General features: G+C 45.2%; 1 protein-coding gene across 6 annotated transcripts in view; it reads right to left on the bottom strand.

Annotated features, from left to right (window-relative positions):
* Positions 1 to 25,362, bottom strand: part of GAK (cyclin G associated kinase) — a 296,935-nt gene that overhangs the window by 237,530 nt on the left and 34,043 nt on the right. For all 6 annotated transcript variants that reach the window (XM_063914275.1, XM_063914274.1, XM_063914276.1 and 3 more), the window contains exon 2: positions 16,514 to 16,575. In XM_063914275.1, the coding sequence (XP_063770345.1) occupies positions 16,514 to 16,575 (62 nt within the window). The remainder of the gene's footprint in view (positions 1 to 16,513; positions 16,576 to 25,362) is intronic.

Raw genomic sequence — 25,362 nt, 5'->3', positions numbered from 1 at the left:
CTCCTAGCAGAAATGGACAATGCACTTATTCTAGATGCCAGCCAGCAGATCTCCCTCTGTGCAGCTCTCATGTACAAGACTGAGTCTTTTATATGCTCTACGGTTAGCAATATAGTGTCCCTGTCCAGGGTGTCAATATTTTCTGACAGGGAATCTGACCAAGCAGCAGCAGCACTGCACATCCACGCTGAAGCAATAGCTGGTCTCAGTATAACACCAGTGTGTGTATATATAGACTTTAGGATAGCCTCCTGCTTTCTATCAGCAGGTTCCTTTAGGGCGGCCGTATCCGGAGACGGTAGTGCCACCTTTTTAGACAAACGTGTGAGCGCTTTATCCACCCTAGGGGGAGTTTCCCAACGTGACCTATCCTCTGGCGAGAAAGAGAACGCCATTAGTAATTTTTTTGAAATCACCAATTTTTTATCAGGGAAAGCCCACGCTTCTTCACACACTTCATTTAATTCTTCAGATGGAGGAAAAACTATTGGTAGTTTTTTCTCCCCAAACATAATACCCTTTTTTGAGGTACCTGGGTTTATATCAGAAAGGTGTAAAACCTCTTTCATTGCCTCAATCATGCAACGAATGGCCCAAGTGGACATTAAATTTGACTCATCGTCGTCGACACTGGTATCAGTATCCGTGTCGACATCTGTGTCTGCCATCTGAGGTAGTGGGCGTTTTAGAGCCCCTGATGGCCTTTGAATTGCCTGGGCAGGCACGAGCTGAGAAGCCGGCTGTCCCGCATTTGGCATGTCGTCAAATTTTTTATATAAAGGAGTCGACACTTGCACGTAATTCCTTCCATAAGTCCATCCACTCAGGTGTCTGCCCCGCAGGGGGTGACATCACATTTATAGGCATCTGCTCCGCCTCCACATAAGTCTCCTCATCAAACATGTCGACACAGCCGTACCTACACACCGCACACACACACAGGGAATGCTCTTAAAGGAGACAGGACCCCACAAAAGCCCTTTGGGGAGACAGAGAGAGAGTATGCCAGCACACACCAGAGCGCTATATAATGCAGGGACTAACTGAATTATGTCCCCTATAGCTGCTATAATATTTACTGCGCCTCAAATTTGTGCCCCCCCTCTCTTTTTTACCCTTTTTTGTAGTGTAGACTGCAGGGGAGAGTCAGGGAGCTTCCTTCCAGCGGAACTGTGAGGGAGAAATGGCGCCAGTGTGCTGAGGGAGATGGCTCCGCCCCTTTTTCGGCGGACTTTTCTCCCGCTTTTTTCTGTATTCTGGCAGGGGTAATTACCACATATGTAGCCTCTGGGGCTATATATTGTGGTTATTTTGCCAGCCAAAGGTGATTTTATTGCTGCTCAGGGCGCCCCCCCCCCCCCCGCCAGCGCCCTGCACCCTCAGTGACCGGAGTGTGAAGTGTGTATGAGGAGCAATGGCGCACAGCTGCAGTGCTGTGCGCTACCTTGGTGAAGACTGAAGTCTTCTGCCGCCGATTTTCCGGACCATCTTCTTGCTTCTGGCTCTGTAAGGGGGACGGCGGCGCGGCTCCAGGAACGAACACCAAGGACGGGTCCTGCGGTCGATCCCTCTGGAGCCAATGGTGTCCAGTAGCCTAAGAAGCCCAAGCTAGCTGCAAGCAGGTAGGTTCGCTTCTTCTCCCCTTAGTCCCTCGTTGCAGTGAGCCTGCTGCCAGCAGGTCTCACTGTAAAATAAAAAACCTAATATATACTTTCTTTCTAGGAGCTCAGGAGAGCCCCTAGTGTGCATCCAGCTCGGTCGGGCACAGAAATCCAACTGAGGTCTGGAGGAGGGGCATAGAGGGAGGAGCCAGTGCACACCAGGTAGTACCAAATCTTTCTTATAGTGTGCCCAGTCTCCTGCGGAGCCCGTCTATTCCCCATGGTCCTTACGGAGTCCCCAGCATCCACTAGGACGTCAGAGAAACTATTTGTACATGGATAAGTAATTGGCTGGATAACAGGGTACAGCGAGTAGTGGTCAATGTGATGTTCTCCAGCTGGGCACCAGTAGCCAGCGGAATACCACAAGCGTCTGTACTTGGGCCACTACTGTTCAACATATTTTCAACCTGGACAAATAGGCCTGGAAAGCAGAGTGTCAATCTTTGCAGATGATACTAAACTGTGTAAGGTAATTAATTCGGAAATAGATGTGAGTCTCTACAGAATGACTTATCTAAACTTGAATTCTGGGCGTCTAAATGGAATTCAATATAGAAAAATGCAAAGTTATGCACTTCGGGACTAAAAACAAACTTGCAACCTACATATTAAATGGGGAAAATCTAAGGGTAACAGTATTGGAAAAAGATTTGGGGGTACTCATTGATAATAGGCTTAATAACCGTATACAATGTCAAAGTGCAGCAAAGAAGGCATGTAAGGTGCTAGCGTGCATAAAACGGGGAATTGAGACAAGGGACGAGATTGTAATCCTGCCGCTTTACAAATCATTTGTACATCTGCACCTGGAATATGGTGTTCAATTTTGGCCACCACATTATAAAAAAAAAAAAAAAGATATCTGTGAACTCGTAAGGGTTCAAAGGCGTGCTACTAAATTGTTTAAAGAGCTAGAGGGACTGGAGTACAAGGAAAGGTGCACTAGGTTGAATTGGCATACACTAGAAAAGAGGCGTCTAAGAGGAGACATTAGTAATATCTTCAAATATATAAAGGGAAATTCCAAAGAGTTAGAGGAATTGTTTATTAAAAGAACTCTGTATAAGACACGAGGTTACTCGCTGAGGAGAGATAATTCCATACGCAACATAAGAAAGGGTTCTTCACTGTTAGGGCAATAAGGATCTGGAATTCCCTCTCAGAGAAAGTTGCAATGGCGGACTCTATATATGCATTTAAAAACGGATTGGATACATTTCTGACTGAAAAAGATATCCAAGGTTATAGCATTTAAAATATTGACATTGTTAATCGGGGAGGAACATGGATTTACAGTTGATAACTAAACATAAAACATTATTTCAATTGGGACATTATAATGAACTCGTCTTAAGACAGATTACAGGTTGAACCCAATGGGCATTTTGCCTCTTTTCAACCTCATTAACTATGTTACTATGTTATCTCCCAGCAGCCTCCTCACCAGTGCAAAGATGGAAGGGAGACCACCAGACTAGTAAGAGATGCATAGATATCAGTGACATGCGATGAGGTAAATGGCTGAGGAAGCATTGGCTAGTGCCAGAGCCAGATTTGCACACAATATATGAGCCCAAGGGTGCATGTGGGCATTATACACATGTGCAGCAATATATACTGCTGGAAATTCGGTGAGGTTTGATCAGAGATGTGCGGAAAAGAGAGGAACGGCCTCACCTGTCATAGACCTTTGCTCCTGAGATTTGATTATTAAAATGATTAGAATAATACAAGAGACGTTATTTATAATATACTCTTTGTAATTTTATATAATTTATATAGTCAAAAGTCTGGTGGTGTATACTGGAGTATGACAGGAAAGGCTCTGCGTCACCTCATCACACGTCATTGATTATATATATTAATTATATATTTTTTATTGTCACGCCATGGGGTTTTCAGTGCTGAAACCCCCACAATCCCCAGTGTGATACAAAATTGGGCGTGATGGGCGCAAGGCTAGGCTTTTTTTTGTGGTGAGAACCTTGCGCTCAATTGAATTCCCCCCTAAGACTTCAAACTTAAAAGTGCAAGGCCTGGAGTGTCACATCTGGCAGGGTTTGAGGATCCGGCAGCTGAGATTTGCCCGAGGAGGTAGCAGGCTGTGAATGAACCAGATGAGGGGGCTGGATATAGTTCCTTCACATGGGACACGGAGCAATGAAGAACGTAGGCGGGGTTTGAGAGTCAATGGAAAGTATTTATTATGTACAGAGTTGAGGTAGGGAACTGAGGCTGAAGCACAATGGTTAAAGACGTGGCTGGAGGTGAAGAACTGCGGACTGCGATTTGAAAGACGAGACTGTAGATGATGAACTGTGGAACTGTGGATGGTAGTTGAAAACGTGGCTGGAAACAAGGACTGTGGTTTGGAAAACGAGGCTTGAAGATAATAATCTGCAGGCTGTGGTCAGTGGTACAAAGGCGTGGCTGGTGAAGGAGATCTGTGGAGTGTGGCTTGAAAGACGAGGCAGAAGACCCGGGGCCGACTGTGCCCAAAGAGTCTTACTGGACCAGGTTTTCCAGGAGCGCTTCCACAAGCAGTAGCAGGCAAGAAACGGCAGGGCTGCAGCAGCAACAGAGAGCCGACCAAGCAGGATCAGGAGGAACCAAGATACAGCAGGAATCCTGGGAGCACAGGCTAAAGCACCTACAACAGGGTTGTAACTTGAAGCACTGGCATCCCTGTCCTAAACCAGCCCCCTTTTATAGGGAGAGCTTCCCCTGGATTGGCTGGAAGAAACAGGAACTATGCTTAAAACTTGGTCTCCAACATGGCGGCGCCCAGTAATGCAGAACTTTTTGCAAAAGCACATTGCTCACAGCCCCTGGTCTCCAAGCAACGGTTCAGCAAGAGCGACATGCTGTAGCGGCGTCCCGCCGCCACGAGCGGACCCCCTCACCTCCGCTACTGCTGCCCACGGATCCGGCGCAGCAGCCCACCTCCGCCGCTGCCCGCACAACGCCAAGGAAGCCAGCCCCGCGGCCCCAGCGTACCGGTAAGACTCCGGACGCTGACATGGAGAGAGCAACTGAGGCCAGTTCAGTCCAAGGCAGAGACCGATGATGAATTAAAAAAATCTGGGGAATGACTGATACCATCAACAGATTATTACACCAAAGGGAAAGACAAAATGCATGACAACATGCATAATTACTAAAAGTTTTATAGATGGGAGCAGCTGTCCATTTACCAAGCTATAATTTCTGAGAGTAATAAGAAATGTACAGGACCTGTAAAGTTTCAGAACAAATCTGTAGACTCAAGCAAAGAACTTTGGCTAATTGCTCAAACATCAGTGTTGCCTCTGGTTCAATTGTTTCAAAGACGAGAGAAGAGGTAGGGTAGTATGATGGAGAACTCTGTAAAAGGCATGTGTGATTCTCAAACCATCTACAATAAGATCTTATTTCAATGCTAATTCAGATCTACAACAAAGCAGGCAATTTAAACAGAAATCTTAAAAAAAAAAAAAAAAAAAAGTCAATATACCAAGCCTTGCAGCGGGATGTAATGGCGTACAAGTTTGCCGGACACATTATTTTTAAAGCGGCATTTTAAAAAAGTCAGAGTTCTGCCAGCATACCGCACCTCTGGCAAACTTGGAAGCCATAACATCTGGCCGCTGGAGAGAGATAAAATGGATGAAAATAAAGTACCAATCAACCAACTGGCAGTTAGGAGCTAAATGGCTTGTACTTTCACTCCGACCACTTTATTTCTCTCCAAGGCTAAGAACATAGATCCTATTGTCCTGTTAATGCAGAAACTGTTTCAGCATGGAACTTTACTATATTTAGATAAATTCAATACACCAATATTACTTTTGCAACTCCAAGTTTATTATAGTCTTCAGCAGCCCCAGTGTGTGGATTCAGACCAGAATTAGATTCAAGATCCACAGAGCCCTTACCGTTTACTATAAGGGTTGCCACAAGTCAGGGTAATACCAAAATATCTTCAAGGATACATTAACAGCATTCATTCACAAGATGGCTGGTCTCTGCATAGATTTTCTACTCTAGGAATTGATCAGATGACGGACACAGGCAGGGAGTGTCATATCAGGGTGTATATCTGCTTAAACAATTTCATATACAGTGCATCCGGAAAGTATTCAGTGCTTCACTTTTTCCACATTTTGTTATGTTACAGCCTTATTCCAACATGGAATAAATTCATGTTTTCCCTCAAAATTCTACACACAATACCACATAATGACAACGTGAAAAAAGTTTGAGATTTTTGCAAATTTATTAATTAAAAGTAAAAAACTAAGAAAATCACATGTACTGTACATAAAAATTCACAGCCTTTGCCATGAAGCTCAAAATTGAGCTCAGGTGCATCCTGTTTCCACTGATCATCCTTGAGATGTTCCTACAGCTTAACTGGAGTCCACCTGTGGTAAATTCAGTTGATAGTACATGATTTGGAAAGGCACACACCTTTCTATATAAGGTGCCACACTTGACAGTGCATTTCTGAGCACAAACCAAGCATGAAGTCAAAGGAATTGTCTGTAGACCTCCGAGACAGTATTGTCTCGAGGCACAAATCTGGGGAAGGGTACAGAAAAATATCTGCCGCTTTAAAGGTCCCAATGAGCACAGTGGCCTCCATCATCCGTAAATGGAAGAAGTTCGGAAACAGGACTCTTCCTAGAGCTGGCCAGCCTCTAAACTGACCGATCGGGGAAGAAGGGCCCTAGTCAGGGAGGTGATCAAGAACCCAATGGTCACTCTGCCAGAGCTACAGCATTCCTCTAAAGGTGCAAACATACTGGGAATTTTTGCCCAGTGTGTATGCACAGCGATGATCCCTGACATCGCTGGGCCGAAAAGCACTTAGTGCTTTTCCCCCCTGCCCAGCGATGTCAGCAGGGGTGAGCGGCTTTCCACAGCAGGATACTATGGAAAGCCGGTCACCCAGCCGTTCATCTACTGGTAATACCAGTAGATGAACGGCGGCCTCCAGCGATGAAGCGGGAGAGCGCATCAGCGTTCATCGTTTGGGCATACACACTGGGCGGCTTTGAGCTGAAAGCAGCTCAACACAACAAAAGTGACCTGCTTTCAGCTCAAGATCGCCCAGTGTGTATGGGCCTTATGGAGAGAGGAGAACCTTCCAGAAAGACAAACATCTTGCTTCCCATCCAACCTAATTGAGCTTGAGAGGTGATGCAAAGAGGAATGGGCAAAACTGTCCAAAGACGGGTGTGCCAAGCTTGTGGCATCATATTCAAGAAGACTTGAGGCTGTAATTGCTGCCAAAAGTGCATCAACAAAGTATTGAGCACAGGCTGTGAATACTTATGTACATGTGACTTTAGTTTTTAAATAAATTGGCAAAAATCTCTCCAAAAATTTTTTCACGTTGTCATTATGGGGTTTTATGTGTAGAATTTTGAAGGACATAATTGAATTTATTCCATTTTGGAATAAGGCTGTAATATCACAAAATGTGGAAAAAGTGCTGTAAGAACGTTTTTCTTTAGGACATGGAATATTTTTTTTTTTTTTTTTAATGAAATAATCTACTACCCATTCAAAGACATCAATGCATTATATGTCTCCAGCACAATATATAACATCACTTCTTTTTGTACCATCATTTTACTCTATTGCACCTCATTACAGTTTGTGTGTCACTTAAGTTTCTACTTTCAAATCTGTGATGACCTTCATGCATTTGAGAGAACTGTAAGAATCTGATTTTAGGTAACAAATTCTTTTCATCACAGAGTTAATTTCAAACATGACGTGAAAGCAAAGAAAGCAATGTTATACAGCACACCTAATGGCCATATTATCATTCAACATATCTGGTTGGCCTTCACCAACAACACACATTTTAAACAATTATTTATACGGTGAAACAAGGGATCTACAGTGCCGTACATACACAGAGTGTATAAAAAAGTACAAGACTAGCATTGCAGTACATAAGCCACATACAAACGTGAAATTCAGACAATAGTATAAAAAAAAATACATACTGTACATGAAGGTTGCTACAAAATCAGCAATGGCTATATCAGTGCCCCAGCTAATGTTCAGAGCCACTCATAGCAAACATAATAGCATGGGGGAGATAACGGTGTAAGTAAGAAAAGGAAGAAAACATGAGAGAAAAGAGGACCCCACTTGTGAGTGCTTACAACCTATAGGAGAGGGGCAGTCAAATATGTCAGGAATAAGTCAGAAGACTTAAGGGCCCTACACACCAATGGCGTGCGTTGAGGTCAGTGGCTGGTGAGGCAATGCAGCCATAATGCACGCCGAAGCCCGCCGATGACCCCTACCACCATCGGGCTGATGTCTGCTACCGCCCCACAAGCCTATGCCATTTACTGCCACCGCTAATGGCTGTTGACGATGCCAATCTCCTACAAAATCGCTGCCATCAACCGCCCTGGCTTCCCTGTCGCTAATTCGTATCTCAGTCCAATGCACCCACTGCAAAACTTGTGATGAGCAGGTGGCTAATAATAAGATTTTACTTACCGGTAAATCTATTTCTCGTAGTCCGTAGTGGATGCTGGGGACTCCGTAAGGACCATGGGGAATAGACGGGCTCCGCAGGAGACAGGGCACTTTAAGAAAGAATTAGGATACTGGTGTGCACTGGCTCCTCCCTCTATGTCCCTCCTCCAGACCTCAGTTAGAGAAACTGTGCCCGGAAGAGCTGACAGTACAAGGAAAGGATTTTGGAATACAGGGCAAGACTCATACCAGCCACACCGTATAACTCGTGATAAACTTACCCAGTTAACAGTATGAACAACAACAGAGCATCAGATAACCCTGATGCAACCATAACATAACCCTTATTTAAGCAATAACTATATACAAGTATTGCAGAAGAAGTCCGCACTTGGGACGGGCGCCCAGCATCCACTACGGACTACGAGAAATAGATTTACCGGTAAGTAAAATCTTATTTTCTCTAACGTCCTAGTGGATGCTGGGGACTCCGTAAGGACCATGGGGATTATACCAAAGCTCCCAAACGGGCGGGAGAGTGCGGATGACTCTGCAGCACCGAATGAGCAAACACAAGGTCCTCCTCAGCCAGGGTATCAAACTTGTAGAACTTTGCAAAAGTGTTTGAACCTGACCAAGTAGCTGCTCGGCAAAGCTGTAATGCCGAGACCCCTCGGGCAGCCGCCCAAGAAGAGCCCACCTTCCTTGTGGAGTGGGCTTTTACTGATTTTGGAAGCGGCAATCCAGCCGCAGAATGAGCCTGCTGAATCGTGTTACAGATCCAGCGAGCAATAGTTTGCTTTGAAGCAGGAGCACCCAGCTTGTTGGATGCATACAGGATAAACAGCGACTCAGTTTTCCTGACTCTAGCCGTTCTGGCTACATAAATCTTCAAAGCCCAGACTACATCCAGTAAGTCGGAATCCTCCAAGTCACGAGTAGCCACAGGCACCACAATAGGTTGGTTCATATGAAAAGATGACACCACTTTTGGCAGAAATTCTGCCCTGTCCATATGGAAAACCAGAAAGGGGCTTTTATATGACAAAGCCGCCAATTCTGACACACGCCTAGCCGAAGCCAAGGCTAATAGCATGACCACCTTCCACGTGAGATATTTTATATTGGTTTTAAGTGGCTCAAACCAGTGTGATTTCAGGAAACTCAACACCACGTTAAGATCCCAAGGTGCCACTGGAGGCACAAACGGGGGCTGAATATGCAGTACTCCCTTTACAAACGTCTGAACTTCAGGAAGAGAAGCCAGTTCTTTTTGAAAGAAAATGGATAGGGCCGAAATCCGGACCTTAATGGACCCCAATTTTAGGCCCAAAGTCACTCCCGACTGTAGGAAGTGAAGGAAACGGCCCAGCTGGAATTCCTCCGTAGGGGCATTCCTGGCCTCACCCCAAGCAACATATTTTCGCCATATACGGTGATAATGTTTAGCCGTCACGTCCTTCCTAGCCTTTATCAGCGTAAAAATAACCTCATCCGGAATGCCTTTTTCTGCTAGGATCTGGCGTTCAACCGCCATGCCGTCAAACGCAGCCGCGGTAAGTCTTGGAACAGACAGGGCCCCTGTTGTAACAGATCCTGTCTTAGAGGTAGAGGCCATGGGTCCTCTGTGAGCATTTCTTGTAGCTCTGGATACCAAGTCCTTCTTGGCCAATCCGGAACAATGAGTATTGTTCTCACTCCTCTTTTTCTTAGGATTCTCAGCACCATGGGTATGAGAGGAAGAGGAGGAAATACATAAACCGACTGGAACACCCACGGTGTCACTAGTGCGTCTACAGCTATCGCCTGAGGGTCTCTTGACCTGGCGCAATACTTCTGTAGCTTTTTGTTGAGGCGGGATGCCATCATGTCCACCTGTGGCAGTTCCCATCGCCTTGCAATCTGCGTGAAGACTTCTTGATGAAGTCCCCACTCTCCCGGGTGGAGGTCTTGTCTGCTGAGGAAGTCTGCTTCCCAGTTGTCCACTCCAGGAATGAACACTGCTGACAGTGCTCGTACGTGATTCTCCGCCCATCGAAGAATTCTGGTGGCTTCCGCCATCGCCACCCTGCTCCTTGTGCCGCCTTGGCGGTTTACATGAGCCACTGCGGTGATGTTGTCTGATTGAATCAGCACAGATTGGTTGCGAAGCAGGGTCTCCGCTTGACTTAGGGCGTTGTATATGGCCCTTAGTTCCAGTATATTGATGTGAAGGCAAGTCTCCTGACTTGACCACAGACCCTGGAAATTTCTTCCCTGTGTGACTGCCCCCCACCCTCGGAGGCTTGCGTCCGTGGTCACCAGGACCCAGTCCTGAATGCCGAAACTGCGGCCCTCGAGAAGGTGAGCACTCTGCAGCCACCACAGAAGAGACACCCTGGCCCTGGGGGATAGGGTGATCAGCCGATGCATCTGTAGATGCGATCCGTACCACTTGTCCAACAGATCCCATTGAAAGGTCCTCACATGGAACCTGCCGAAGGGAATGGCCTCGTATGACGCCACCATCTTTCCCAGGACTCGCGTGCAGTGATGCACCGACACCTGTTTTGGTTTTAAGAGGTCTCTGACCAGTGTCATGAGTTTCTGAGCCTTCTCCGTCGGGAGAAAAACCTTCTTCTGGTCTGTGTCCAGAATCATGCCCAGGAAGGGCAGACGCGTCGTAGGAATCAGCTGCGACTTTGGAATATTCAAAATCCAGCCGTGCTGCTGTAACACTTCCCGAGAGCGTGCTACGCTGATCAGCAACTGCTCTCTGGACCTCGCCTTTATGAGGAGATCGTCCAAGTATGGGATAATTGTGACTCCCTGCTTTCGCAGGAGCACAATCATTTCTGCCATTACCTTGGTAAATATTCTCGGTGCCGTGGACAGACCAAACGGCAACGTCTGGGATTGATAATGACAATCCTGTACCACAAATCTGAGGTACTCCTGATGAGGTGGATAAATGGGGACATGAAGGTAAGCATCCTTTATGTCCAGAGACACCATAAAATCCCCTTCCTCCAGACTTGCGATGACCGCTCTGAGCGATTCCATCTTGAACTTGAACCTTTTCAGGTATATGTTCAGGGATTTTAAATTCAATATGGGTCTGACCGAACCGTCCGGTTTCGGTACCACAAACATTGTCGAATAGTAACCCCTTCCCTGTTGAAGGAGGGGAACCTTTACCACCACCTGCTGGAGATACAATTTCTGAATTGCTGCTAACACTATTTCCCTCTCTATGGGGGAAGCTGGCAGGGCCGACTTGAGGTAACGGTGAGGGGGCATCACTTCGAATTCCAGCTTGTATCCCTGAGACACAATCTCTATAGCCCAGGGATCCACCTGTGAGTGAACCCACTTGTGGCTGAAATTTCGGAGACGCGCCCCCACCGGGCCTAGCTCCGCCTGTGGAGCCCCAGCTTCATGCGGCGGATTTAGAGGAAGCCGGGGAGGACTTCTGTTCCTGGGAACTAGCTGTATTGTGCAGCTTCTTTCCTCTACCCCTGCCTCTGGCAAGAAAGGACGCACCTCGGACTTTCTTGCCTCTCGAAAGGACTGCATTTGGTAATACGGTGCTCTCTTAGGTTGTGAGGGAATATATGGCAAAAATTTGACTTTCCAGCCGTAGCTGTGGAGACCAGGTCCGAGAGACCGTCCCCAAACAACTCCTCACCCCTGTAAGGTAAAACCTCCATGTGCCTTTTTGAGTCGGCATCGCCTGTCCATTGCAGAGTCCACAGGACCCTTCTGGCGGAAATCGACATTGCATTTATTCTAGAGCCCAGTAGGCTAATGTCTCTTTGGGCATCTCTCATATATAGGACAGCGTCTTTTATATGCCCCAGGGTCAGTACTATAGTATCCTTGTCCAAGGTATCAAGTTCCTCAGATAAGGTATCTGGCCATGCTGCTACAGCACTACACATCCATGCCGACGCAATCGCCGGCATTAGTAGGGTACCTGAATGTGTATAAATGGACTTCAGGATACCCTCCTGCTTTCTATCCGCAGCATCTTTTAGGGTGGCCGTATCCTGTGACGGCAGGGATACCCTCTTGGATAAGCGTGTTAAAGCTTTGTCCACCCTAGGGGAGGATTCCCAGCGTAATCTGTCCGTTGGCGGGAAAGGATACGCCATAAGCATCCGTTTGGAAATCTGCAGTTTTCTATCTGGAGATTCCCAAGCCTTTTCACATAACTCATTTAACTCATGTGAAGGGGAAAAGGTCACCTCTTACCTTTTCTCCCCATACATATAAACCCTCTTGTCAGGGACTGGGGTTTCCTCTGTGATGTGTAACACATCTTTCATTGCTATAATCATGTAGCAGATGGCTTTAGCCATTTTATGCTGTAACTTTGCATCATCGCCATCGACACTGGAGTCGGAATCCGTGTCGATATCTGTGTCAACAACTTGGGATAGTGGGCGCTTCTGAGACCCCGACGGCCTCTGCGCTGTAGGATCAGGCATGGGTTGAGACCCTGACTGTCCCAAGGCTTCAGCTTTATCCAACCTTTTATGCAAGGAATTAACATTATCATTTAAGACCTTCCACATATCCATCCAATCGGGTGTCGGCGCCGTCGGCGGTGACCCCACATTCATTTGTACCCGCTCTGTTTCCACATAGCCTTCCTCGTCAAACATGCCGACACAAGCGTACCGACACACCACACACACAGGGGATGCTCTATTTGAAGACAGTTCCCCCACAAGGCCTTTTGGAGAGACAGAGAGTATGCCAGCACACACCCCAGCGCTATATTACCCAGGAGTCACACAGTAACTTAGTGTTAACCCAGTAGCTGCTGTATAACTGTTTTTGCGCCAAATTTATGTGCCCCCCCCTCTTTTTACCCTCTTTCTACCGTGATTCTGCAGGGGAGAGCCTGGGGAGCGTCCTCTCAGCGGAGCTGTGGAGAGAAAATGGCGCTGGTGAGTGCTGAGGAAGAAGCCCCGCTCCCTCAGCGGCGGGCTTCTGTCCCGCGTTTTGTGTAAAAATAATGGCGGGGGCTCATGCATATATACAGTGCCCAACTGTATATATGCTACTTTTTGCCAAGAGGTACCTAATTGCTACCCAGGGCGCCCCCCCCTGCGCCCTGCACCCTACAGTGACCGGAGTGTCTGGGTTTAGTGTGGGAGCAATGACGCACAGCTGCAGTGCTGTGCGCTACCTCATATGAAGACTGGAGTCTTCTGCCCCCGCTTTCGAAGTCTTCTTGCTTCTCACGCCGGCTTTTGTCTTCTGGCTCTGCGAGGGGGACGGCGGCGCGGCTCCGGGATCGGACGACCAAGGATGCGTTCCTGTGAACGATCCCTCTGGAGCTAATGGTGTCCAGTAGCTTAAGAAGCAGGACCTATCTTCTAGTGAGTAGGGATGCTTCTCTCCCCTCAGTCCCACGTAGCAGAGAGTCTGTTGCCAGCAGATCTCTCTGAAAATAAAAAATCCTAACAAAATACTTTCTTTTTTAGTAAGCTCAGGAGAGCTCACTAAGGTGCACCCAGCTCGTCCGGGCACAGATTCAAACTGGAGGAGGGACATAGAGGGAGGAGCCAGTGCACACCAGTATCCTAATTCTTTCTTAAAGTGCCCTGTCTCCTGCGGAGCCCGTCTATTCCCCATGGTCCTTACGGAGTCCCCAGCATCCACTAGGACGTTAGAGAAATAGTGTTCATTTTATAAAATAAAAAATGATTATTAGGGAGAGGGTGATGCCAGGGAGAGGGTGACAGCAGTGGGTGACAGAGGAGAGAAGGTGACACTGACAGTATTGGGTGACAAGGAGAGGGTGACGCCAGGGAAAGGGTGGCTGCAGTGGGTGACACTTACAGCATTGGGTGACAGTGACAGGGAGATAGTGACGCCAGGGAGAGGGTGACAACAGTGAGTGACAGAGAGGGGGTGACACTGACAGCATTCGGTGACAGGGAGACACCAGGGAGAGGGTGATAGCAGTGGGTGACAGAGAGGGTGACACTAAAAGTATTTGGTTACAGTGAGAGGGCGATGCAAGAGAGAGGGTAACAGCAGTCGGTGACAGAGAGAGGGCGACACTGACAGCAGTGGGCGACACTAGGGATAGCACAATATATAATACAACAAACTGTGAAGCCTGGGGTCAGCGGAATAGCACGGGTGAGCTTATACCATGCCACACTGAAGTTTTGTGACCCTGAACTACATCCACATAGGGCATTTTCATCTCACACTTAGCTTCCAGTCATCTCCTGCTGCACATTCTATCCAGCGTGCCATACTGGACATCAGCCCATCATAAGGAGGGAGCCCTGACAGCAGTCACCGCCGGCTGCACATATACTGCACTTGAGCCGCTTCACACGCTCAGTGCAGCCGAAATTTACCAGCTCTTCAGTCAGTGGACGCATGGCTGAAAAAGACCATTTGACCGCGAACAGCTTTCTCCCTTTAACGGAGTAAGATACTCATTAAACTTACACATTTAAGTGATGCTCTCCAATATATTTACATACCAATCCAATCTGCATAACTACTACAAAGATTTGTATCACTGTGTACCTATTTAACGAGACACTGATTCTAACCTGACAGTTCAATGTGCTATACTTGTTACATTGTTGCTAGCAGAAGGATTTCTTTTCATTTTAAAACCATTTAATCATTTACTACACTTTTATATTTATTTATTATTGGGTCATGGTCTATTATACCACATTGTTTTAAATAAAAAATCATTCATTATACTCTCTCAGCGCTCCCACATTTTTTTCTTCTAATTTTAACTGTTTTTTGGGTCCAGCCCGTCCCTTATCGGTAAGCAGATGAGTGCAAGTTTCTTTGCATTGCTTGTCACACTCCCCTGCCAATCTTGTCCAGCCCCCACTCACCCCCGCAGCCGGCAAGGGAGAGAGGAAAGAACAAACAAACCTGCTGCTTGCGGTGGGGCTCCTCGTCCTTCAGCACTTCATAGCTCAGCCGGTACCGCACTGGCCAGTGAGTACACTGCAGGCTGCGAGGATGTAGGCCGCAACAGGACTCCCGGAAGTGGTGCGGGAGCAACTGGGAGAGGAGAGGGGATCGCGGCCCCTCCTTCCCCTCAGGTCAGATTGCAATTACTTTACAGTTTGGTAGCAGCCTGTCAGCTGTGGAGATACCGTTCATATCTTTCAGTGTGTAGGCACCAGTGATTAACGATGCGCGGCCATGCACTCGTTCATCGCTGGTGCTGGCTCGTTTAAACATGCAAGCCAATATGGACAATCTCGTCCATATTAGCATGCAGTGCTATAGAGCCGGGTTGCCCGTTGGGCACCTCGCCCGGCAAGTGTGAAGTGTGTAGGGCCAATTAGGGAAGAAGTGGTTTAAAAAGTTTGTCTGATGCTTTGGAGAGTGGTAGAGAGTCTGATAGGGGTGGGGAGTAGAATGAAAAAAGTTCTGGAGGTGGAAGTGGGAAAATGTAATCAGTTGGGAGGTGGCAGTTTCCGGAAGAGAGCAGGAGTGTGGATGGTGATAAGTTTAGAGACAAAGGGGCAGATTCAGTTGTTTTGTGGGCGACCACTAGGGCTAATAAATTGTTGTCCCTGTTGGGCAAGCATGTCCCGTATGCGCGCCCATTAGCATTGGAGTGGCTAAACCCATTTAAAATAAGGTTTAGGGTGCTTAAAATTCCCGTATGAGTGCCCAAACCACAGAGCTTACACACATTTCAGCTCAGACCCACAACTGAATCGGCCCCATAGAGTACTGGATGAATGCTTTATAGATGAGTTTGAAGTGAACCATATGTAACCCTCTTTTAAACTGTTAAAAGAGGCCCTCTACACAATATAGTACAGGTTGAGTCTCCCTTATCCAAAATGCTTGGGACCAGAGGTATTTTGGATATGGTATTTTTCCGTATTTTGGAATAATTGCATACCATAATGAGATATCATGGTGATGGGACCCAAGTCTAAGCACAGAATGCATTTATGTTACATATACACCTTACACACACAGCCTGAAGGTCATTTTAGCCAATATTTTTTATAACTTTGTGCATTAAACAAAGTGTGCATACATTCACACAATTCATTTATGTTTCATATACACCTTATACACACAGCCTGAAGGTCATTTAATACAATATTTTTAATAACTTTGTGTATTAAACAAAGTTTGTGTACATTGAGCCATCAGAAAACAAAGGTTTCACTATCTCAGTCTCACTCAAAAAAGTCCGTATTTCGGAATATTCCGTATTTCGGAATATTTGGATATGGGATACTCAACCTGTACGTATATCCTTTTACGAATAAGCAATTCTTACACTTTTACAAGCAGAATTAAAGAGAATAGCACACAATAACATAAATGTGTGAAATAAAATGTAGATACACTACCTTCAGTGCATAATCTTTCCCTGTTCCTATATCTTGAGCTTCATAGACAAAAGCAAATCCTCCTGAGAAAAACAAAACAAAAACAAACTGAATAAAGAGAAACAAAAATAAAAAATCATAAGGCAGTTATGGTATAGTAAAGGGGCAAATTATGCATAATAACGCACAGGTTTCAATTTTATATAAAGTTGCTTTTCAAACTCGCCCAGTACAGTACAGGTTTTAAAGATATCCATGTTTGAGTCTAAGGGGGATATTCAATGAACAGCATAATGTTATCATATAATACAGCTTGACAAATTTGACCAAAGTGTAGGATACAGTTAAATTGGAAGGAGGTCTTTTAACCTGAGCCACAACAGCATGGAGTGCTGGCAGGGTGTTCTCGAATAGCTTTTTGTTTCTTTAAAAAATAATTAGGCATTTGGAAGTTTCCAATTAGCTTAATTGTGCCAATAATTACATGTAATTTTTGGGGAACTCAAATTACACAAAAATCAACTCTTTTGTTAGATTAAGCATCCCAAAGTTAATGAAAGTATTTATTTTACCAAAAAATAATTGTCTTTAAGCAATTTTTTTTATTTATTTAAAGTCGCCTAACATTACCCCCAAAAGCACCTTTTTTCAACCTTTTTGTTGCATTCTGCAATTAAATAAAACTCCTTGGCTTTTATAGTTTTTTTTATAAAAAAACCCAAAACACAAACAAAAACAAAGCACAACTAAGCCATTTGACACCTTTCAAAAGGGTTGGGCATGTTCTCCTGGTGGTGGAGATGCCGGTGGTCACATAACCGACAGTAGCATCCCGACATTGATGATCCCGACACCGAACAGGGTAAGTATTCTACCTCTCCCCCGTTTTCTACCCTAACCCTCCTGGGGTGGCTGCTATGGCTAAGCCTTCGGGGGTGACAGTTACGGCGAACCCCCAGGGGGTGGCGGCTATGGTTTACCACTACCTTTTCTCCCTCCTAGAATCTAACCTTAACTCTCCTCCGGGCCCTTATCCGAACCAATAACCTGATACTCACCTTTGGGATGTCGGCTGTCGGAGTTCCGGCTCTGGTCTCCTGAGTGGTGTCGCGATTCTGGAATTGGTCACATGACCGCATCCAGTACTTTCCTTATGCCCATGAACAGCATATCTATATGATTCTGCAAAGTCTCACTTTTTGGGGTCCAGGAAGTTCTCTCCACATTTTCATGCAGTTTTTACACATGACATTTTGTAGGTAACCCGCGGTGAGTACCAGGAATTGGCAAATCTAAATGGATCTCGCATTCCTCGGGTATGCGCAATCGGGCAAAGTCTGTGAGTTTCATGAAACAAACTCGCATTTGAAACCAAATCCAATTGGGCGTGAAACACACCCAATTGGATTGACCCCTAACTACTTAATCTAAATAGCTTTCATTGCTACATATTAAAGTAATAGTGGAGTACTATATCCTGACATAGTTCAGTTCGGCAATGTTTGCTAATGGAAAGCAAAATGCTGTCTCTTATAATGCAATACATACTGTGAGCAAAGAAACTAAAGGGCCCCAATACACTAAAGAGATTATGCCCGATTTCAGCCCAATTCGGGCTGATATATTGGGTGAAATCGTGCATTTTGGCTGTGTATTCGATCCGGTGCGCGGCCCCGTGAGCGTCGGCTCGGATCCTCAAGATTGCTAGTGCTGCACTCGTGATATATCTGTTCCCGCAGGCATGGCTGGGATCGCATACAAAATGTACCAAATCGTTTGTAATTGTATGGAACCACTCCCGAAAGCTCCCGGCAGAGGGGGTAATTCCAAGTTGATCGCAGCAGGAATTCTGTTAGCAATTGGGCAAAACCATGTGCACTGCAGGGGAGGCAGATATAACATGTGCAGAGAGAGTTAGATTTGGGTGTGGTGTGTTTAATCTGCAATCTAATTTGCAGTGTAAAAATAAAACAGCCAGTATTTACCCTGCACAGAAATAAAATAACCCACCCAAATCTAACTCTCTCTGCAAATGTTATATCTGCCACACCTGCAGTGCACATGGTTTTGCCCAACTGCTAAAAAATTTCCTGCTGCGATCAACTTGGAATTACCCCCAGAGTTCAAGGGAAATCGCCCCAACTTCAGCCTCTAGACATATCGTTCTAGTGTATGGGGCCCATTACATTAAAACACTTTTTTGAAACCAAGTTTATTAAACGTTATGTATACAAAGGCAGAAAATAAAATCTGCAGTGGTAAAATACATTTTTCAAAAGTCACTTGGGATGAACTGGTGCCGAAATATTGTCAGAGTACAGTGAGCAACCTTTAAATCAGGGGTGGGGAACCTTTTTTCTACCAAGGGCTATATCAGATAATGCAACAGTGCTGGATGTGTAGGCAAAAGCCTGTACTTTGTCTTCATTATAACCCAGTGTTAGAAGCGGGGTCACTAATGTGTCTCAGTTTTCCTGATGCACAGAGCACCATGTATAAGCCCCCACAGAACTCCTATGTATTTTACTCAGACTTTACATTTCTAAAAATTACAACGGGATGTAAAAAATGATGGAAAATAAACACTTTTAAAAAAGCATGTGCCCTGGTATGCAAAGTTACATAATGTTATGGACAATTGGCATTTAAGTGCATTTAACATGACTTATGTAGTCAGAGTGCATCCGACGTGAAGGATGCTGACCAAGTTTGTCCGAAGTGGGGAATGTTGAACTTTTTGTTTTTAAAGAGCAATAATTTACACGGCATGGTTATACTTTGTACTGTCAATGACTGACCCTTTAAAAAAATGTCTGCATTTGGCTAGCATCCTGCAGGTGTATTAAAGCTAAAGCTTGTGGGTATGAGGCCTAATCTGAAAAATAATGAATAAGAAAAATTAGTCCACAACCCTCTCTAATATGCTCATACTTGTGTTTACATAAAACAGTTATAAAAAAAATAATAATCATGCACCCAGTGTTTTTTTTCCCTTTCTACTTTAAAGGGGCTTAATATCTGTTAATTGTGTATGCAGGCGTTTCCCAATCCTTGTGCTGGAGTGATACCAGAGTGGCTTATGTATAACTCTACTAAGCTGTATTGAAATGTAACTATGGTGCTTGCTGTGAGATTTTTCATGTGCGTCATAAAGTGCCCCATGCATTCATGCAGACTGCATTGTTGTACCGCAGTAGGTGGTGCAGTGATCATACAAATAACATGGCCAGGCCACATGCACTTGTTCCTTTGATTTCAACTGTTTTTTTATTTAAAATTGGATTCTTATAAAAAATCATCAAGTAAACAAATAAGCCAAGTAAAAACAAAAATACAAAGTTCTTTTAAAATACTGTAACTTTAACATATTTAATTTAAATGACTTGATAAGTGTAACTATGAATCATGGGTGGTCTTCTGGTTGCCGAATGTCGGGATCACGGCGCACAGTATACCAACACATTCTCCCCCCGCAAGGGGCTCATTTGCGCTCGCCACGCTGTCGGTATGCCGGCAGTCAGGCTCCCGGCGCCGGTATGCTGGTCGCCGGGAGCCCGCCCGCCGGCATACCATACTACACCCATGAATCATGGCATGGCACAGCAATCCACACACAAATCACAAACTGCAAAAGGAAAGAAACAGCAATGATGTAAAAGTTACAATAGTTGGCAATTGCCTTCCCTGATTTGTAACTCTTAATGGCCCTCATTCCGAGTTGATTGCTCGCTAGCTACTTTTAGCAGGCGTGCAAACGTATAGTCACCACCCACGGGGAAGTGTATATTTGCTTTGCAAGTGTGCAAACGCCTGTGCAGCCGAGCTGGATGATAAAGTATTTTGCAGTTTCTGAGTAGCTCTGGACTTACTCAGCCCTTGCGATCACTTCAGTCTTTTTGGTCCTGGAATTGAAGTCCCTGCAAATGCTTGGACACGCCTGCGTATTTCCAAACACTCCCTGAAAATGGTCAGTTGACACCCACAAACGCCCTCTTCCTGTCAATCTCCTTGCAATCGGCTGTGCGAATGGATTCTTCGTTAAATCCATCGCCCAGCAACGATCCGCTTTGTACCTGTACGACGTGCCTGCACATTGCGATGCATACGCAGTAGTAACCTGTTTGCTGTGCTGCGAAAAATGGCAGCGTGCGATCATCTCGGAATACCCCCCCATAAGCCTACACATTAGGCTTATTGAACGCATTAAAAAGAAACACAGGTTTTGCAGCTGTGTCAGTACCCAGGCAATTTCTCAGTTTTGACTGCACTAAACCAAATGTGAAAAAATAGGATTTTGGTACTTACCAGGTAAATCCTTTTCTTTGAATCCATAGGGGGCACTGGAGTTACTCTTGGGATATGGACGGCTTCCATAGGAACAAGGCACTGAATAGTTAAATTTAGAACTCTACTCCCCTCCATATCCCAGAGTACCTCAGTGTTTTTTACTGAGCCGAACAGGAGCTAGAGAGGTTGACAATGGAGAATTACATATAACATAACGGACAACAATAAAGTTGACACATAACGTGACTGACAACTAAACAGTTGGCACTATAACCGCTAGAACTTGAAACTTTGAACCAGTCTGTGAGAATGTGTTACCATAAGATCCTCTGAACTTACACAAACCAGGTAAAACTGCTCTGGGTGGGCGTCCAGTGCCCCCTATGGATTCAAAGAAAAGGATTTACCTGGTAAGTACCAAAATCCTATTTTCTTTTTCATCCACTAGGGGTCACTGGAGTTACTCTTGGGACGTACCAAAGTTTACCCGTGGGCGGGAGAGCTGTTTGGCACCTGTAACACTAGGCGGCCAAAGCTAGATGCTGATGCCCCAAACGTATCAAACTTATAAAAGCGCACAAACGTGTGCACTGATGACCATGTAGCCGCCCGGCAAAGCTGCGTCGTAGAAGCCCCACGACCAGCTGCCCACAAAGTTCCCACAGAACGTGTGGAATGAGCCGTTACTGATGTAGGCGGCTGTAACCTAGCATGAAGGTAAGCCTGACGTATGGTCACTTTAATCCATCTGGATAAAGTCTGCTTAGAAGCTGGCCAACCCATCCTGGCAGCATCATAGAGAACAAACAACGTATCCGTCTTCCAAACTGTAGACGTTCGGGATACATAAACACGTAATGCGCGTACCACATCCAAAGTTCCAGAATTTCCTGTCAACACAGGAACTACTATTGGTTGATTGATGTGAAATGATGACACTACCTTTGGTAAGAAAGTGGAATTCATCCGAAGTTCCGCTCTGTCATCATGAAACACCAAATACGGTGGCTTGCACGACAAGGCACCCAAATCTGAAACACGCCTTGCTGAAGCTAAGGCTAGTAGAAAAATTGTTTTCCAAGTAAGAAACTTAATATCCACTTGTTGTAAGGGTTCAAAATAAGAAGACTGTAAGAAATCTAAAACCAGATTCAAGTCCCATGGCGCTGTAGGTGGAATGAATGGAGGCTGTACTCCGAGGACTCCTTGCAAAAAAGTGTGTACCGACGGCAATAGAGCCAATCGTCTTTGAAAGTAAATTGACAACGCAGATATCTGCACCTTTAGTGTAGATAAACGCAGTCCTCCATCTAACCCTGTCTGAAGAAATAATAAAAAACGGGATAACTTGAAAGATGAAGTCGGAAACTTCCGATCTTCACACCAAGCAATATAGACACGCCAAATTCTGTAATAATGAGCTGCCGTAACCGGCTTCCTAGCTCGTAACATGGTTGGTATCACCGATTCTGGAATGCCCTCTCTTCTTAAGAGGGCGGTCTCAACAGCCACCCCGTCAAACGCAGCCGCGCTAAATCGGGGCAAAGAAACGGACCCTGTTGTAACAGGTCCGGACGTAGTGGGAGCGGCCAAGGATCGTCTGCGAGTAGCCCGCGGAGGTCCGAGAACCAAGCCCTCCGAGGCCAATAAGGCGCCACTAGTATTACTGTGACGGACTCTCTTTTGATCCGTTTTAGCAAGAGGGAGCAGCGGAAACGGTGGAAACAGATACACGAGGCTGTACGGCCACGCGATGGTGAGAGCATCCACCGCCACTGCCTATGGATCTCGTGTTCTGGACACACACTGAGGGGTTTGGTGATTGTGGCGAGATGCCATCAGATCCACTTGAGGGTAACCCGTCAAAGTCGAAAAATATCGTTATTCTCATGCCTTGTACTAACCCCATGCGCTCGCCCGCCGCACGTGCACATTCTCTCCCGTGCGTGCGCATATTCGCAGTTGCGTGACGGCGCCTCCACGGACATGCGCTCAAGCGCGTGGTATGTGCATTTACGGTAGAGTTTGTGTGCGTCTGGCGGGCGACTCGATTGTTACAGAGTTAATCCAAATAGTGTACTTTATAGGTTATGGTCCCTTTAATAATATCTGTAAGTATGTTTAGTGTAACTGGTTCATGAACAAAGGAATTCCTCTTTACATGATACGAAGGGTCAGACAGGTTTTGAGCAGTGGTATTTAGTATGCAACGGTAGAGTATATTATTAGTAACAATCCGGTGTTGGTTTGAAAGAGATTAATCGCTCTTGCGAATAGTTATGGTTATAAGCAGTTTATGGACATTTACTGTATTTGCAATTCATTATCCATGCGGCGGGAATCCTGAGATTCCCTCCCACCTGAGCAATATGAAATAGTCACAGCCCACCTGTTTGAATCAACCTATGACCTTTTGTTATAATGTGAAGACAGATTCCTGTGTCCAATGAACAATGAGATTGCCCTTTGTAGTGTACTGTATGTAGTGTATATAAGAACAGCCAGCCAGGCCCAGCTCAGTCTACTCTCCACAAAAGGTTTTCATCACTGACTAACTATGGAGCTGGTGACCAGGACTGCGCAGCGATCATTCCCCAGTGTGTAAGTTTTTCTCTGTAACCAACTTATTCTCTGTTTGTATTTGCCATACTCTCTCTCTCTTTCTTTGTTATTGTTTAGGATTAAGAAGCTGTTGTATATTGTATATGTGTAGTTATTCTGTTAGATATTAATGTTAGTTTGTAGTGTATAAGATGTTAACTGTATTTTCCCTTTTTACATAACTAAATCTCGTTAGTAAAGGTTTTGGAACCTTAGCAAGGTATTGTGTGTTTATTACATTGCTGAGGGTATTCGAAGCGTCTCAATCGCTCAAGCGGCTTTTATATAATAGAGGCAAATTAGCATTGCATTGTGTTCACATTACAAAACCAAGGTTTACAGTATAGGCTCAGCCTTTTATTGTGTTGCATACAAGGTTTACTGTGTGTCATCCTGTGAGCGTCTGCGCCGCTCGTGTTTCTCTTGTGGGCACAGCGTCCGCTACGCTAGTAGCGTAGCATTACGGTACTCGGACCGCCTATAGCGTGCTCGATACCCAGCGTAAGCCGTGAGCGAACGTGCCGCCTGTGCGTCTCGACCACGGCCTAGCGTCTGCTACGCTAAGTGCGTACCCTTACGGTACCCCGTACGCCCATTGCGTACTGAGTCTCTTACCAATATATAGCTAATGTTAAAAGATAAATAATTAGCTTTATCAATTGGGGCCTCGTCCTTCCTCCACATATCCGCACTAGCGAACACAAGCAGACTTTATCTGTCAGCAAAGGGGGAAGGTAGTATCCCTTGGTATCCGTGTTGGTGGTTGGGGATACGGTAGTGCTGACTAGATAAGCGTCTGCATCGCTACGTTGTAGGAGTGCTGGTGGAATCCGGGAACCGAAGAAGGTAAGAACATTAAGCTATTGTCTTTTTAAATCTGGTTTTAATTTCTATTTGGTGCCAACTGCACACGCAGATTGAATTACTTGTCTGTTTAAATAGGTTTAAAAGTATTTTTAATCGCTCTGCATAGCTTGATAGTTTTATTTTTAACTCAGGCCTAAAATAACTTTAGGGGCTGGCATGATGATTTTCTTTGTGACAAGGGAGGCCGCATGGTCTGTCCTCCATTTTGTGTAACCCTCATGGATGTGGAAGGGGGAGGAGCAGCGGCCATTTTGGGAAGGTCAATTTTTTTTCTGAATGGCTGATTTTCAGTTGACTCTGGAAATAATCAGCCATCCATTGTCAAAAAGAAATCATTTAATGAGTTTTTAATGCATTTATCTAATCCATATCATAAATCAATTATAAATAGTTCAGATGGAGATTAATGAAAGTTAATAATAAAATCAATATTTGAACGACACACAGAAATGAAACAAAGTTGTTTTTTCATTTTTTTTCTTTTTCTCCCTTCAAGAGCCTGTTTAACTCTGCTACTTGTGAGATGGGCCATTGAAATGCAAATGAACCTGTGTAACTGGGGGTTTTTTTTTCTCCCAGCAGTGAAAGAAATCGCCTTCACAGATGGTTAAAAAGCACATTCATATGCAAATTAGAAGTACTGAATAGGGTCTCATAGATGTAATATCTATATGTGCGTGCTTACATTAATGTATGTCATTAGATTAATTTAGAATTGCATTTGTCATTTGTGTAATTTTCACATCTCACTCTCCTGTTTGCCATTTATCATTGATAACGTGCTGAGAAAGATTTGTTGCTATTGGTAGTTAAAAGTAAAATTAATACGTAAGGGAGTAATTTGTAAAACACGCACACGGCTTGCCTAAGATACAAGGAAGTTCTGTGTGGTGTTCAGTAAATGATTACAGTTAAAGATCATTTACATTGATATAAACGTGTTACTTGTGTTACTGTGGACGTGTCTGGCCTGTGTACACGTGTCCCTAACAAAGGGCGGGACAAGCGTACGCGACGCAAGGGCCGACGCACGTAGCGTATATTACGCAACGGAGCGTATGGGTACACCCACGTAATACAAATCACACAATAGTATTGTTTTAGTAGGTGATACG

This window comes from Pseudophryne corroboree, chromosome 1 (assembly GCF_028390025.1).
Source record: "Pseudophryne corroboree isolate aPseCor3 chromosome 1, aPseCor3.hap2, whole genome shotgun sequence".
In the NCBI taxonomy this organism is placed as follows: Eukaryota; Metazoa; Chordata; class Amphibia; order Anura; family Myobatrachidae; genus Pseudophryne; species Pseudophryne corroboree.
The sequence above is the reverse complement of the archived record's forward strand: the minus strand, read 5'-3'. Positions and strand labels throughout refer to the sequence as shown.